The 16,080-nt window shown below is 39.0% G+C and overlaps 2 protein-coding genes across 2 annotated transcripts in view; one reads left to right on the top strand and one right to left on the bottom strand.

Annotated features, from left to right (window-relative positions):
* Positions 1 to 9,187, top strand: part of TGFBI (transforming growth factor beta induced) — a 170,670-nt gene extending 161,483 nt beyond the window's left edge. The window contains exon 18 of the transcript XR_010622105.1: positions 9,178 to 9,187. The gene's annotated coding sequence lies outside the window, so the exon portion shown is untranslated. The remainder of the gene's footprint in view (positions 1 to 9,177) is intronic.
* Positions 1 to 16,080, bottom strand: part of TRPC7 (transient receptor potential cation channel subfamily C member 7) — a 58,515-nt gene that overhangs the window by 28,260 nt on the left and 14,175 nt on the right. The window contains exons 3-4 of the mRNA XM_065735075.1: positions 11,389 to 11,571; positions 465 to 629 (exon numbers count right to left, since the gene is read on the bottom strand). Coding sequence (XP_065591147.1) covers positions 465 to 629; positions 11,389 to 11,571 — 348 coding nt within the window. The remainder of the gene's footprint in view (positions 1 to 464; positions 630 to 11,388; positions 11,572 to 16,080) is intronic.

Here is a 16,080-nt window from a genome sequence, read left to right as displayed (position 1 = left end):
TTTATCTCCACTCATTTGAGCAGTCTCCCTCAGGATGGAAATCTGCTTACCGAGCTCATACCACAGACAGCTCAAGCTTGTACACAGGCCAGTGGTTGGCTCTGGTCCTGCGACCTCTAAGCCTTGGCAAAACTCTCCTGCTCCACTGGGTGCTGTGAGATAGAGCACAGCCATATTTAGGAATATGGAAATTTTCCAAATTTCATCATCTTTTCCATCAAATCCATAAAGATTGTTGATTAATTAAAGCCTTCCCTGCACCCCTAAGCTGTCCTCTACATCTTACCAGAGTTTCAGGTACACGTGCCACAGTAATGATCCACTCACTGAAAACACAAGATCAGAAAGAAAGAGGAATGGGAAGACAAGAACCCAGAAAAAGAGAGGAACTTGCAACAGTAAGTACAGGAAATGAATGAGTCAGAATGTCAGAATAAACAATGTGCACCTCCAGGTGTCCATACCTTGCTGCAGGGAGCAATCCAGTAGGCTATGGCAAGGAAGGGCAGGCCTATGGAGACCCCAAAGACAGCCAGGAACTTCACAGCTATGGATTGCTGCCGTAAGCCTGAGAGGTTCTCATACCACATGGTAAGCAGCTGTTGCTGGCAGTTGGGGTGAGCAACGAACTGTAAGAGGAAACAGGAAAAGGAATATTAGCAGCACTGTCTGAAGAGAGTGAGATTTTGGCAAGCAATAAGCTGAACTCACCCAACAGAAAAATACAGGATGTGTCTTTGTCATCCAACACGCTTTTGGTGTCAAAAAAAAAAAACAACACAACTGCAAAATAACCAACCCAAGTCTCAGTGTAGTGGCAGAATGAGCTTCAGTTCTGGTTCTTGCCTTCTCCCTAGATAGATGATTATTTGGACTGTCTAGGCCAAAGCTCAACACCTTTCAGTGGACAGTAAGGACAGAGCACCTCTGAGGGGTTAGGATCTATACCTCAGACAATCACATTGAGTCACAGAAAAGCAGCAGAGAGGTACTGCAATGCTAGAAGTTGAAAAAAAAAATCTCTGATAAATAGCTAAAGCCATTGAAGGAGTAGCTTAACACAGCACCAATATAATATTGTTTATAATCATTGCATATTGACCCAAAGTGAGCCATTGTGCATTGTTCTCCTGTAAACCGAAAGAGGTCCGGCTGGTATTTTGCAGTGGGCAACTTTAAATGCTTTATCTCAGATTATCTTTCCAAAAGGATGTCTCATTCTTCACTGATCAGAGAAAAAGACAAATTTAGAAACAGAAGGAAGTGCTCTGGTACAGAAAGAACATATTTTGTATCTTAAAACTGAGATTCTTTAGTTTGTTGTTCAGGGGAAAAAGAAAAGGTGAGCAGCAGACAACTGAAAAGGGCAATTTCTTAATGGTAAAATCACAGCATCACTGGATCCCACAGAGGAGTTTTATTATAAAAAATTGAACTTCTTTATTTCATATTGTTCATCAGAGTGATTGAATTTAGCATGTGACTGTTTTTAATAACAAAGAGAGATAATTAAAAGGCAAAATAGCTGAAAGAAAAGATGAAAAATAGATATGTGGCTAATGTGGCTGATTGCGTCTGGATAACTGAATGTTTCATTTATGAGTTTGGTGGGTGAATAAACGCTCTGAGAAGGGAAATGCAAAACCCTCCACTATTTCAAAAGGCAGAATTTTCTGGAGGTAGGGAGAGGGAGAAAGACTAGAGAGAGGAAGAGGAAAAAAACAGAGGCTACAAGTTCCTACTGTGCTCTCATCTACACTGTCCTTGCAAAAATGATCACATCAGAAATATAATGGAGTATATTCTAGACAATGGTATGACAACAAAACTGTTACTGTGATTCTTAATTGCTAGAGCAGAATGAAATACAGTGGCACCTAATTGGGATGGCTATGGAATAGCACAATTCCACCTTTAACAGCACATTAGTGACCATTTAAGATGCAGTTCTTCAGATGAATTAGCCTTTGGGGCAGCAGAAAGGATATGTTTCTCAAAAATGAAAAAGGAAAGCCATCTTTCAGTGAGGAAGCTTTACAGGGTGAAGAAATTTGTTAGGTACTTTTAATCTCTTTCATCTTGAGGAATGTTTCCTGGAAATATTAACAGTTTGCTATGCTTTCAAGTTGTTTCTCCCCCTCCCCAAAAAGTATATATTTAAAAAGGATATATTATAAGTCATCAGTCCTGATCATCTGAACACTTAAAGTTTAAGGTTAAGTTGATATCAACAGTACTACAATGACAGACTTCTGAGGGGTCCCTGCTTGCTCAGGCTAATTATCTTCCTGGCAAACAGCCGAAAACCATGGAAGGAAGCTGGAAAGAAATGATTCCCTTCATAAATTATTTTTTTCTTCTTTAGGTAAGATGAATTCAAAATCAGCTTTAAAGGCTCATAGAAAGGAAAGTTACACCGGTAGACATGCAGACTTCAGCAACAGGCCAAAGCACCAGCCAGGCTTCCTGGCTTCCTCCTGCTCCTGTCATCATTCACTGCATTATGAGGATTGATTAAAAGAGATTCAGTTGCCCTTGGCAATGAAGCAGCCAAAGACTTCTGCTGGTTGGCATTTCAGAGAATTCACAAGACACTTTAATACGCTCATTGTTTCACTCCGTCTGGGAACAGTTAGAATGAAAATACAGATACAGGGAAACAGAGAAGGAATTGCCATAAAACCAAATTCACTGGAATAACTCATTTTGTATAACACAATTAAGATTGACATCAAGGCTCTATGGCATACTGGTAATCATTTTCTGATTATTACAGAAATGAAGAAAAAAGAATAAGATAACATTGTGAATGGATTTTGATCAGTTATTTGCATATATCAAGCAGTTTGACTTTTCATTACATTTTCCTCATCGTATATTAATGAAATAGGCAGCAATCATTGAACAACGTCAGCCTTCTCTCAACCAAAACATCAGAAATTGATCTTAGATTCTCAAAGACACAAAAGAGCTATTTAACTCTGTTTTTTCAGAGAATGGCCGCAGACATCAAGTTGGATATTACACTAATATGCTTGGCATCACAATCACAGAACATTCTTCACAATTTCTACACTCAGAAGTGGCTACAGCAGCTTTCCTGATCCCATGCCACACATAACCCCATAGATGGTCATGGATTTTCCCTCTGATACACATATTTGTGAGACCTATTAATAAAAGAGCACCTCTCTGCAGCCTGTGAATTACACACGCAAGTGGTTTTAAGACCTTTTTTAACTTAAAAGTGCAAGTGCAAAGAGATTTTAAATAATTCAATAATTTTTAAGAGCTTCTGGAAGACAAATACTGACATCTCCAAAAGTGTTCCACACTATAGGGGAGTATGCTATAGGTTACTATAGGTTAGCTTGCTTAGCAATCAGGATTAGTACATTAGTTTAAGAACCAAGATATTAGTTTAGCAAAATAAATTCATAAGTGTTAGTTCTAAAACTTTCCATTTCAGCTTTAGTAGGTGAACAGTTTTGTTTTTCCTCAATAATTTTGCACAAGGGACATAATAGAATACTTTTATCTTCTGCGTCAATGATTTTACCTCATAAGAAGTACTGGAGTCACAACAGAATACTTTTATCTTTTGCCTCAAAATATGCAAGGACATTTTCCTCAGGTTCCACATACACTGTTTCTAAAAAATGGTTCACTGTGGTCTAATAAGCAGTGGAAATCTTCCAGACTGGGGAAATTGAATAAAAGTGAGTCAAAGGTCTCAGTGCTGAAGCTGATAGTGAAAAAGGAGAAGTAGGTGGACATTGAACACCCTAAATACCACTGAGCATGCCCAGAGGGACATTAGTCCTTGAGAAAGAACGCATACGTATGCCAGTGTGTTGTGTATGTATGTCTTAACTGTATAAGTGTAGAACCTGAACTCTGAGAGGGCACAGTTGTTCATCAAGTTGCCTGGTAGGTATCATGAGGGATAATGCAATGTCACTTTCTAACACCACATCAGAGTTAGAGTTTTCTTCCTACATTAAGAGTTTCTGATCTAGCAAGAGACCCCTCTGCTTACAGAGCTGTTTCACCAATGCAGAACAGGACGTGAAGTAGCTCAGTCAAAATTGCTCCAGTTTTCTGGGAAACACACAGTACAGGAAAAACGCCAGTATAGATGCACAAAACTTCTCTTATCTTCACACTGTACTCTGTGTTCTCTGAACCTTGAAGTGAACAAACAGTGCTTTGTTTTGAAGAAATTGTTACGAAATACCTTAACAAAACAAGACGGGCCATTATTTTTGTGATCCAGAGTAGCAGAAATAGAATTTGCTTCTTGCATTACTTGTGCTCCTAAATTACAACAAATAAAGTTGACAGAGGGTAAATATGGTGGGAATCTTGGTTGGCCATATTGGGCCTGATGAAGCATGTAAGTAAAGCTGTAGGAAGTTTAAGAAAGACTGTAAATTACTTGGACTCAAATCACTGTCAACTTATTACAAGTAATAAGTGAAGTAAGCAAAGTTCCTATCTAAATACCCATGCTATGAGATGGCGCCCTCCTTGCCAGAGACCCACTTCAGTTATAGCTAACTGCTACCCATGGCTGCAGGCTACACTTTTAGACCTGCTTGCATGAGAATAGCCTTGCAAAGAGAAGCACATCAGCCAGCCCAGATTCCTCCACCCAAGAGCAAAAAATAATTTCATGGATCCCTGTTGCACTCAGGTGAAAGAAAATTCAACAAATCCTCCGTGAGGAAGGTCCCCTGGGCTGAGGTCGCTGCAGATAGAACACAAAGCAAGGCAACATCCCTGCCCTGAGTATTCCTGCAGCTTTTCTCTCTCCTTGGGGTTCATTTGACTGTCTAATGATATCATACAAATATTCATGAGGATCTCACTCATCCTGTAGATGATTTTTTATGACAGCCTCAGTGAATATTCAGATCTGGTACTGTATTAAACAGAGCATTTATAAACCTTATAGTAAAGGGAGAAGGCTTTAACTTGCAGGAAGAGTCCAAATGACCTAGAACTATCAGAACAAAAAAAAAAACAAATTGTGCAGCTTCACTTAAAATTACTTTAAAAGGCACACACAAAAAAAAGTAGTCAGTACAGTGAGAGTAATAAAATATGCCTTTTGGAAAACCTCCTACATGGACCTTCTTAAATAAGAAAACTTTATTAGAGCAATTTGAGAGTGGGAAAATACATGCTTGCATCAAGTCCCAAGACACCCACATATTCCTCTACATTAGAGAAATCCAATATCTGGATCCACTTGCCAATTAACTCAATCTAATCCCAAATCCTGATTTTGAGTACTTAATTTTAACATAGCTACTGTTCACAACCACACACCCTTCATGCAACTCAGTCTGCCCTATAAAAGCACGATATTTCAAATAGTTTTTCTGCTCTCTGCTAAATCAGTGAGTGCATTAACAGGATTGGGATCTCACTCTGCAGATCTGACAAGCAGTAGAGCTAAGGTAGTGAAAGACAGCTGAGTACTGGCACCACTGCCCAAAGGATCTATGCAGTGCACAGCTATAAACAAGACAGCATAGCCCTATTAGAATGAGCAATGTGAATGGAAACAGGGCTTGACTAGGCACAAAATATTAAAAAGACAAAAAAATAGAGCCAAATAAAAACAAATCAGCGTAATAGAAAACAAAAATAATGGGGTAAATAAAACTGCCAGGACCAATTCAATTTGCCTACTGACAGAAATAATCTTTAGCGTCGAGTGGAAACACAAAGTTAACAACCCTTTCAGCAATGGAGGAAGATTTCATTGTTATCATTCTCACTTTATTTTCAACTCATGTAATATATTCAAGGTATAAGACTAGAAAAATATAGTATTTATAGAAATTCTTCAAATTAAACCTGTCCATAGTTTATCCTCAATTTCACTTCCTTATATGCTAAGCATATTTTTTCCTACAAAGTAATGAGTTCGGTGGTTTGTTTCTGAGGAATTACCAGTCCCATATTCTAATATCCTGCATGTTTTACAAAGACATCTGTTGATAATGCCTAGTTTCCCATTTCACATGTATAATGAAGTCCTGTAATCAAACTATTTATCCGACAAGCAAATGAAGTGAAAGTCCCAGCACTCCAGGTTGTTCATATCTCTACAGAATCAGAATAACTTGGAAATCCTTATTTACCTATTCATCTGAAAGCATGCCACAACAGAAATCTATCAAAGCAAATTCCCTTGGGTATCTATATAGAAAATGACCACAGTGGGCACAGAAGTTTAAAATGCTATAACCTCCTCTCCCCAGAGAACCAGTCAACTCTTCTTCAAGTGACAAGGAAAGACAGTGCTGATACAGTGCTCAAATTCTAATGCCTCCAATAAAGAGAGTTCCACTCCCAGAGTTGATGGAGAAACTCTCTTGTAGGATTAAGTCCCCTTACCATGTGGAAGAGTTCCAAAGAAGTTATTAAATATGAATATCTACAGGAATATGACAATACTGCATAGAAGAAACTTAGCTTGTGTCACTACTCATGAAAACACTCAACATTGAAGGCATTTCCTAAGTAATGTTCAATTTGAAGTAATGAATCCTCTTCTTTTCTTGAGGGTTTGTACTCATCCCCATCTGATTTTCTGTCCCAAATACATTAGCAGGTCTACTGCCTGTGGGGAGATAAATGATGCCAAAATTGGGGGCACCTAAGGTCAGGTTTGTAGCAGACAATATTAATTGTTCCTTCCTAAAAGAATATTAGTATTAATAAAGGTAATTTTTAAGTCCTTTTATCTATGATGGAAACACATGCAGAGGATTTGCTATGATGAGAGAGCAGAAGAACAGTGTCTTCATGGACTTCTAAGACCCTGTAGCACTTTACAAATGAAAATAATTAAGTCTGCATATTACAGTAAATTGGGAATATTGCAAACACCACTCAGGATGGAGATATGATTCATTTTAGCCTTGAGAGGATGAATTTATGGGCAGGAAATAACAAAATGAGATTCATCCTGAAGAAGAAATTAAAACATCTGGGCAAATGGAAATCATCAGAGCCACAGATTTCGTGGGAGGAAGGAACCTTGCTAATGAAATAGAGAAATAAAAACTGTTTCAGTAAGGACAACAACAACAAGAAAAAAAAAAGGAACACCTTCTCTATCTCTCCCTCTCAAAAAAAAATTTTGCAAAAACAAGTAAAAATGCAACAAGGAAAATTACATGGATAAAGTAAGAGTCCAGAATGACCAGGGTATTTCTACTGTCACACATTAAAAAAATTCCTCTCTACAGTATCAGCAGGCCCTGGTGGGAAAGATAAGAAACACTTCTCAGCCCTCCATTTCTTTCACAACTATCAATGAATGACCTCAATAAGCTATTCCTGAACTCAGTAGATGGAAAAACACCAAAGCTACAGAAAACAAAAGGAGAAAGCCAACTTCCTAAAAGTCTTTTTCATGGGGTCTTCTCCTCCTTGAGACTTCACATTTGGATGTTAAAACACATCCTTGTCCTGCTTAAACCATTATCTGTGCACGTTATTATCATAGGGATAAGAAGTTCAGCAATTACCCCATGGGAAATTCCTAACCTTCACCCTGTTTTAAAGAGGGACAAAGAGCTATTGTGGAGATTTCCCATGACTTTGACAGCAAGGGTTGATTCTTTCACCTGTTCCACAAATGCAGCCATTGGTGTCCCATGCTATGGCAAGTAGTTGCCACACAAGACACAGCACAGGGTAAAACTGCATCCTCAGAGCAAACAAATGGGAAACTGAGGACACTGCAGCAGTTGACAAGAGCTATGTGACCAATGCAGGGAAAAACTATAATCTAATGTAGCCACGAGTATTCTGTTTGGAACATCCTCCATATGTTAATTATTAATAATACATTTATGAGAAAAGTTCCTGTTTCAGTTCTCCATTAAATAGGATTTACATAGCCATCTGGTGCTCTGTTTAACTCTTATTAATTTTTTTAAAACTCAGTTTGTGTGTCTTACTGTTAATCTAATTAAAACTCGTGAAAGAGAGAGGTGCTCTGGCTTTGTGACTTATGAAACGAGCTGCTAACTGAGAAAATAGAGATGGCCGCTCAACATTTGCAATTAGAAGAATACAGCAGCTATGATTTTTGACATTAAGAAGGGAATAAATGTCATTTCTTATAGAGAAGCAACAGCTTCAGATCTAAAGGTAAACGTCCAAAAGGTAACACTCCTGCCAGTAATAAAGGGAGACAAAAAAAGGGCATAATAGTATGGAGAAAAATTAGAACAAAAATACAAAGCATTCTGTAAAGCTGATATGCACTACTCAAATGCTCTTGTTGTGGTACATCACGAATTTCCTCACTGTTGGAGATCCGAGGGAATTCAAGAGGGAGCTGTCCCAGCTTCCATTCCTTAGCCCTCACAAGGAGAAAAAAAAAATATGTCACCCTGTCTGAATTAGAAATAAAGTAAAAAAAAAAGAAAACCTGTGCCACATTTATGTTTCCAATATTTAATTGGAAAGCCAGCGTAAATAATTACCATTTCACCATAGTGCTGCTTTTAATTGTGACCTTTCCACGAGTACCCACTGGTCTCCATCATGCTGTTTGCTCCTACACTTGCAGCTCCCCAGCCCTCTGCCATGCCAGGACCAGGCTGTGCTGCTCCCAGCCTTCCTCCCCCTTTGCTGGTGCAGAAAGAATCCAGACCTTTACCCGACCATATGTGCAAAGCCTAGCAAAGTCACACCAGGAGGCAGCAACAATTCCTTAATGTATGCTAGGAGTCCTTTTCTTGACAAGCAAATAGCGCTTTATAAATGCTTAATTGTTTGAAAATTATTTACTTTGCACTTGACAAACTGTTCCTATTGTAACAATTACTGTAATAATTTCTCAAGGAATCACAAATCATTAAGGCACTTAATCTGAAGGGAGCAATACTCCTAGTGAACTTGAGCAGAGGATATTTGAGTGTAGTTTTCCAAGAATCCTAGGGTACAAAGTAATTGTTTAGTCCTTTCAGGTAGGAAGTTAGGTAACACAGTTCTTAAAGGCTGCTTTGTAAGTAACTGTAATTTTAGCTTTTTCTTTGCTGTGAGATATCTGCAAGCAGAATTTAATTCTTTACTGCCCTTCTTTAAAAAATACTTTTATATAATCAAGAAAGGAAGTTTAAGAGCTTCTTTTTCAGAAAAAAGTACAAAGTAGATACAGATAAAGCTCTGAAGTCTGAAACTTCTGATGTTTTCTTGAATGAGTTTCCATTTCATCTGAGATCTTGTAAATTAAAAGGTGAAGAAAAATGAAAAGAGATAAGAATTCCGATCAATACATCAGTGCAGAGGAAGATCATTTAGGACACAAACCAAGACCTATTGAGGTTACCAGCTGCAGGTTCCCGGGTAGAAGATGTAACAAGGCTTCAGTCCCTCTCGGTGTACAAATTTTCCCATACCTTCAGTGTGATGAGTGAACAGCTCTGGCCTCCCCTTCAGTTCAAGGCCAAGTTGCCCTTGGAATGAGGGATTTTCAAGCAGAGATTTGGCCTTAAAAAAAGAGAGGGGTAAAAAAAACTATATCTGGCTGAAAGTACGTGTGAGTTTGTTGAGTGAATTCACTGCTCTGTTACTCTGTGTGCAAGGAAGAGCAGTCCATACCTCCAGCAACTGACACTTATTCAGAAGCACAGCTGTCAAGTTAAGGATATTGTTTAATCAAGATATTGTGACAAGACAAAAATTAACGCTAATAATTTAAACAGCAAGCATTATCTTAAATTTAGAGGAGAAGCCCTCCCAATTTAAGTACAAACATCTTAATTTCTCTGTCTCATTTAGAGCTTGTGGAGCTGGAAGCAGAACTGACTGTTTGAGTGTTGATGTTGATGGTAAAGGTAGGCAGGTTTTAGTAATAGGGGCAGCAGTACACATGATTTCTTCACTACATTAACTTTGCAAATGTGATGTGGGATTCATAGAACCAGTCCAAGAATTTACCAGGTAAGTATGGCAACTTGCTCTTCACGTCCCTTTCTATTGTATAATTTTTCTCACAATGAAAATAGGTTTTAGAGCACAGGTTTCATATATGTAAGCCTAGATGTCTCTCAGCTGCATATAAAATGTGTACCTGAAATCTATTTTATCTTAAGGAAATCATTACTGTTCTACCCCAACACAATCTCTTCATTCAGCATGCACAATAAATATCAGCTTATTATCATAAGTCACTGTCAATAACCAAAGGCATTTATCTGAATGCATCTCTGCCTCCCACAGATGAAGCTCATACTTTGAAGCCAGCAGTTAAATGCTCACCTTCCACACAGGCAAATGCTGCTGAAAAGGATATTCTGAAGTGCTAAACTGAGAGTCAACACGAGACTGAGTAATGTTCATGTTTAGGTTCTGTAATTAACAGTTATTATCTATGAGCAATGAGTTGTTATCCACAAAGGATACTAGCTTTCCCAGGCTTATGAAGTTATTTATAAAGCCAAACTGTATATGGATAATCACAGATGCCTTAAATTAAATGGTCATACTTTATAAAATATGAAACTAATATAAAATAAATTGAGGAGATATTACTTTGAAACAGTCTAACCCAGGACCAACACACTCAAGGCAGCACAATTACTAGCAGCAATTCAGCTCTTGGTAATGGTCTTGATAGCTAAAAGAGGACACAAAAGTTAAGAAGAATAAAGGAGGAAGATGTCACCGAAAAGTTCATGTATTGAACGAACTTGAGGTTCTGACCAGCTTCATAACAACTCCCAGTCTATGGATGACCAGGGATACTCCCTGGTGATGAGCTATGAGTGCCTTTCAGCAGAGTTCATTTTCTGAAAGAGCATCAGAGCAAATTTGGTCCCTTGTTACCAAAGCAACAGCTTTGCTAGCTGAACTTGACCCAGCTCATGGAAAGGCATCTTACTAACCATAGGCTCAGATGGTACACACAGCATAATAGGAAACCGTATTTGGCTCCAAACCACGTGCTCCTATATGAAAGCAATTCATTTCAAATAAGAGCTCTAAGATTCTCTTCAATTAATGGCTTTCATAACAGGAAAAGACCTTCTCTGGGCAGCAGAGTAAGACAGTCAAGAGGAAAACTGGAGCAGGTGACAGGTGTGCAAAGGGAAAGCGAGCAGATGTTAGCTTGAAAATTTGGAATGCTCTTGCAGACACATTGCAGGAGCCCAGTTTCTATCAGTGCATATTGTAGGAGCAATTAATCAGGACCCAGAATTTGCCAGAATCAATTTTTTCCATTCATAGAACGTATTTCCACGAAGCGCTTGATCTTAAACAGTCTTGGTCTCACTGAAATCTACCCCACCAATTTTCCAGGTGACATGCAGTTTACCTGTGAAGATGTATCCACCCAAACAAGCAGCTTACCTTTTTGACCTCATACTTAATCGCCAGTTTAATTCTGCTCAGACTTGGCCGATGATGCTCAGGGCACAGATGTATGTTCACATCTCCATTCAGAATCGCCTCTACTTCTTCTGTGTCTCTGCACAGGTCCAGTACTCCCACTACAAAGTCCTTGCATTGCATAGATAGCTTCCTATAGTCATTCTAAGGGTAAACAGAGGGAGACAAGCTATTTAACTGTGCATTTGAGAGCATGCCTCAGACAAAATCTACAACAAAAACAGCCCCAAGAGAGCAATAGTGAGCAAGGATAATTCTGCAAATCATGCTGGCTGGAATAGTAGGAAAGCATTGGATTTCATCCAGCATATAGCTAGCTTTTTACAAATACACATGAACTCCTTTCCCAATTAATTAGCAAAGTTTCTATCAGCAGCATATCCTAAGTCACAATAAAACACCCTCTAAAGTGCTGTGAAGAAATCTTGATTAAGCAGTCACACAGCTTCTTTTCTAGACGATATTCACAGAGAAGGGAAAAGTTATCCAAACAAATGGGTTTGAATTTTCATCACGTTTTATTATTTATACTTCTTGCTATCAACTCTTAAAAAATACCAAGGAGTTGCAGATTGACACTCCAAGCTGCAGCATCACACCCGGATCTGCCCAAATGAATTAGATGCTTGTAATATGAGTTTTAGTTCCAAATATATTACTTAACAGCTTCATTAAGCTGTTCCAGAAGAGTATCCAGAGGATAATTCCCATCATAACACTTCTCCAAGAAGAAGGACTTCAGAAATGCAACGCGATTTCCCATGAAATAATTTCACCCTCAAAGCCCAAATTACATTCATGGGAAAAAGAGATGGCATGTAGCTGACTTTAGAGATGGCTAGAAGAGCAATTTCACTGCCTTAAATTGTGATTGATTTTCACATGCTGGCACTTAAAATGAAGAAAATGCCACCATCTGAGTAAATGAAGTAAATTAGAACACGATTAATGCTGCCACTAATATCCTAACAAAATGATATTAAAGACTTCACGAAACAAATAGAAATAATAAGCATAAGATAAGCTCCCACTGACTTGAGAAATCTTTTCAAATTAAGTTTGATGAGTTAATTAAATTCAGCAGCTTAACTAATTAAGGAAGAAGCCAAAAAAGAAAGTAGTTAAACCTGACTGTGATGAAATGATAAGAGTAACCTGGCTTTGTAATTTCATATTTTCTCAATTATTAATCCTAGCATTTAAACATAGCAACATATTAGCCTTCCTTGTAAAGAAAGGATCTTAAATCTCTGTGCAAACATTAGTTAATTAGACAGCACAGCACTGATTGAAAGATGGTGTTACACAGAGGTCATTGAACTTTGAAAGTGGTAGAGTTTCTTTGCCCTTTGGAGAAGAGTTGCTCTTGACAATGAATGTTTTCTTAAAGATGGTTTAATAATTTTGCTATGACTTTTGAGGCTCATGTGATGCTCTCTCACGCACACACTTCAGTTACTATACTGCCACATGGGCTAAAGGCTACCCAGGTGTGAGGATAACAGAACACTAATGTAAATTGTACAAGTATTTGTTGAGTCATCCACTTTATGGGTGTGCAAACTGGGAAACCATCAGCTTCCAGTTTGCTTCCTAGGCTTGAAGCCTCATGCAGGAAGATTTGCCACTAGAATCAGAATTCACATTAACCCCCTTAAGGATGTGATGTAGGAAGTGTGGTTCCTGTCTGTGCTTTGAGTTCCCCAGCCTGAGGTCTTTAGAAAGATGTCTATCCCACAACAGCTCTCAATACTATTAGCACTTAGTATACCCGAGTGCTTCAGGGCCAGGATGAGAGATGCCTGCATAAAGAGAAATATACCATATCTGATGGGTGTTTGTGGGACCAGGGGATGTATTTTAGTGATGAGACTTCTGTGAGGAAGAACTTCCAGGATTACATCCTGCTATCTGCCCCAAACATTGAAGGCTAGGTCTTCCATTTCCTTCTTGAAATTCACCATGTTCTAACAGTGAGTAGGCTGGGAATTAAGTGCAGAAGTGCACCAGGTAACAGAGACACTTAATTAGCCCAGCAGGCTTGAAAGAAACAAGAGAGAACTTCACTGAACTGTATTAACATCCCCTATTTGTACACTGTTTATGAAGTTCACAAGCTCACTTCCTAGACAGCATATTTTAAGTAATTCTCACCACTATTTCCACATTATTCAAACAGGTATATATTAGCTCACTACTTTTTACTTCTGCTGCTTCCTTTAAGGAAAGAAGTTTTCTTAGCAACTAAAAAAAGTGCTTCTGAAGCACCTGTAAATGGCAGGCTCCCAGCTGGCACACTCCATCACAACCCAGCTTTATTCACATCTCCTGCAAGCCCAGTGCTGCCTCTGATTTCATACACTTTCAGACACCATGGATGATATCTCTGTTCAGAATCATTTTACCCCAATTATAAGTGCACACAAGAAGCAGCAGGATCTAACCAAGATACGGGATGTGTGGAGAATAAAAATAATAAAATACATTCCAAACAATACGTAACTGGGCTGGAGAGCAGCTCACTGCTCCCAGGAGGAATTTCTCACATGTTGAGGCAAACCTCAGAGATCACTCAGTGCTGTGCCTTCAGACTGGATTCCTCTTCCAAAAAAATCATATCATTTTGTGCTGGCATCCTTGATGTTCACAGTCAGCACAGAAAATCCTGCTGTTTGCTCACACAGCACTCAGTGATTCTCCTATGTTAGTGCCTTTCCCTTCACAAACAATGCTACAATATCATTATTTTAAAAACAGAATATAAGAATTAAAGATTTGCCATTTCCTGCTTCTCCTGACGCTGTTGTGCATGCGGAGTTGAAAATGCCTGAGTCTGCTGTTTTGAAAAGGCTGATGGTACTTGTCATTCTCTGCAATTTTTCTGAGTACCCTATTATTATCTGTTGATTATGTTCTAAGTGAACTCTCATATCTATGCATCTGTTCCAAGCCAGCCAGATTTCTTCAGAAGAGGGCTGTTTCAGGTCACAGGGATGCAGCCTGAGTAAAAGTTGAAAAGTGATGTGAAACATGAAGTGAAAGCAATCACCTCTCTTGATTAGTTAAGAAACAAACAACCAAAAACAACCAAAACAATCCAACAAGTATTTCATAGAATCCTCAGAGTCAGAGGAGACCTTTAAAGGCCATCTAGTTCAACTCTCCTGCAGGGAGCAGACAGCCCCACAGCCAGATCAGGTTGCTCAGAGCCTGGTCCAGCCTAGCTTTGGATGTTTCCAAGGATGGGGCACCCACCCTATCCCTGGGCAACTTGTTCCAGATTTCAATCACGTCAAGGACTGCAGAAGAACTTTATCCAGAGAAGCTGACCTCTAAACACCAGCTCTGCAGGGACGTTTCCAGGAGCTGGAATCAATGATCCTTATGGGCCCCTACTAAACTGGAATATGCTATGATTCCACAATTTTAGGTGACAAGCAGAGGAATCTGGCATCAGTGCTGACATGCAGTGACATGGTTTGAGACATACTAAACCCCCCAGGGCACGTGAGCTTTTACCACAAACTGAAGTAGTGCCAGGGGTTCAAGAGGAAGAGGACAAATGCACCTCATATACATCATTCATCTCCCTCAAATTTACTACTGAGTCCTCTGCCTTTCCAGTCCTGGCCTCAGAAGAATGCTGTAGATTTAAGTCCTACTGAAGTTGATGAAATACTTCCAAACAACATGCTGCAGTCTGAATTTATATTTTGTCATAATTATTGTAGATAACTCACTGTACAGTGGGCCACAGACCCACACAGCAGCAAATGACACACAAATACAAAACAACCTGTACAAGTGCACTATTCATGAAAACCACTCCATCTGTCATTATTTAATATATCTAATTAAATTCACTCACATAATTACTTCTAAATAACACGCATAAAGAGCAAAGCGGAAAGCACAACCCATCACTGGATTCTCCAAGTAGAAATAGCTCTTAGATTCCTTGTTTTCACTACTGCCGTGTTCTTGTAGCACCTACTAAAGCTATTTCAGATTTCTGACCAGAAAAATGAACATCACAGATAAGTTGCCCCTCAAATATACAGCTGTATACCTTGATCATAAGATTTCACCTATCACATTTTTCAGTTAAAAAAAGGTAGCCTAACATTACTCATCTATTTGTCTATATTTCCTTGCCAAATAAAAGACAGATAAGAAAATGGGTAGTAAACAAGATAGCCGAGTACCTGTAATGCAAAGGAAAACAGCAGTAACAGCAGAGCAGCAAGATCCCAGGCTGCAGTAAGTGAGGTTTTGCTCAAAGACAGAAGCTGTAGGCACAGAAATAAAGGGAAGAAGCTGCTTGCCTCAGGTACACAGACATCTCCAGCAAGATACCCTTACTACCCTCACCCACCTACCCTTAAATGAGGTCTGGGAAGGGGTGGATCCTGACTCTACCCCTTCTGGACACTCAGGTGCATTGCATACACCTGAGCTCCCCTGGGATGTCTCTGCCATCCCACCAGGTGCTCAATAACTGGTTCAAGCCATGACTTGCATTTCTGCTGCTGTATCATATTATCATATCATTATATCCTCATATCATCACGTTTAAAGCTCTGTCTTTCAAATATTGCCTATCCCATAAACCTGACCCATCGCAGTGTAAGGCTTTCCACACAAATCCAAGAT

Source organism: Cyrtonyx montezumae, unplaced genomic scaffold (genome assembly GCF_038088225.1).
Source record: "Cyrtonyx montezumae isolate F1298 unplaced genomic scaffold, pur_monq_1.0 scaffold_18, whole genome shotgun sequence".
Classification (NCBI taxonomy): Eukaryota; Metazoa; Chordata; class Aves; order Galliformes; family Odontophoridae; genus Cyrtonyx; species Cyrtonyx montezumae.
The sequence above is the reverse complement of the archived record's forward strand: the minus strand, read 5'-3'. Positions and strand labels throughout refer to the sequence as shown.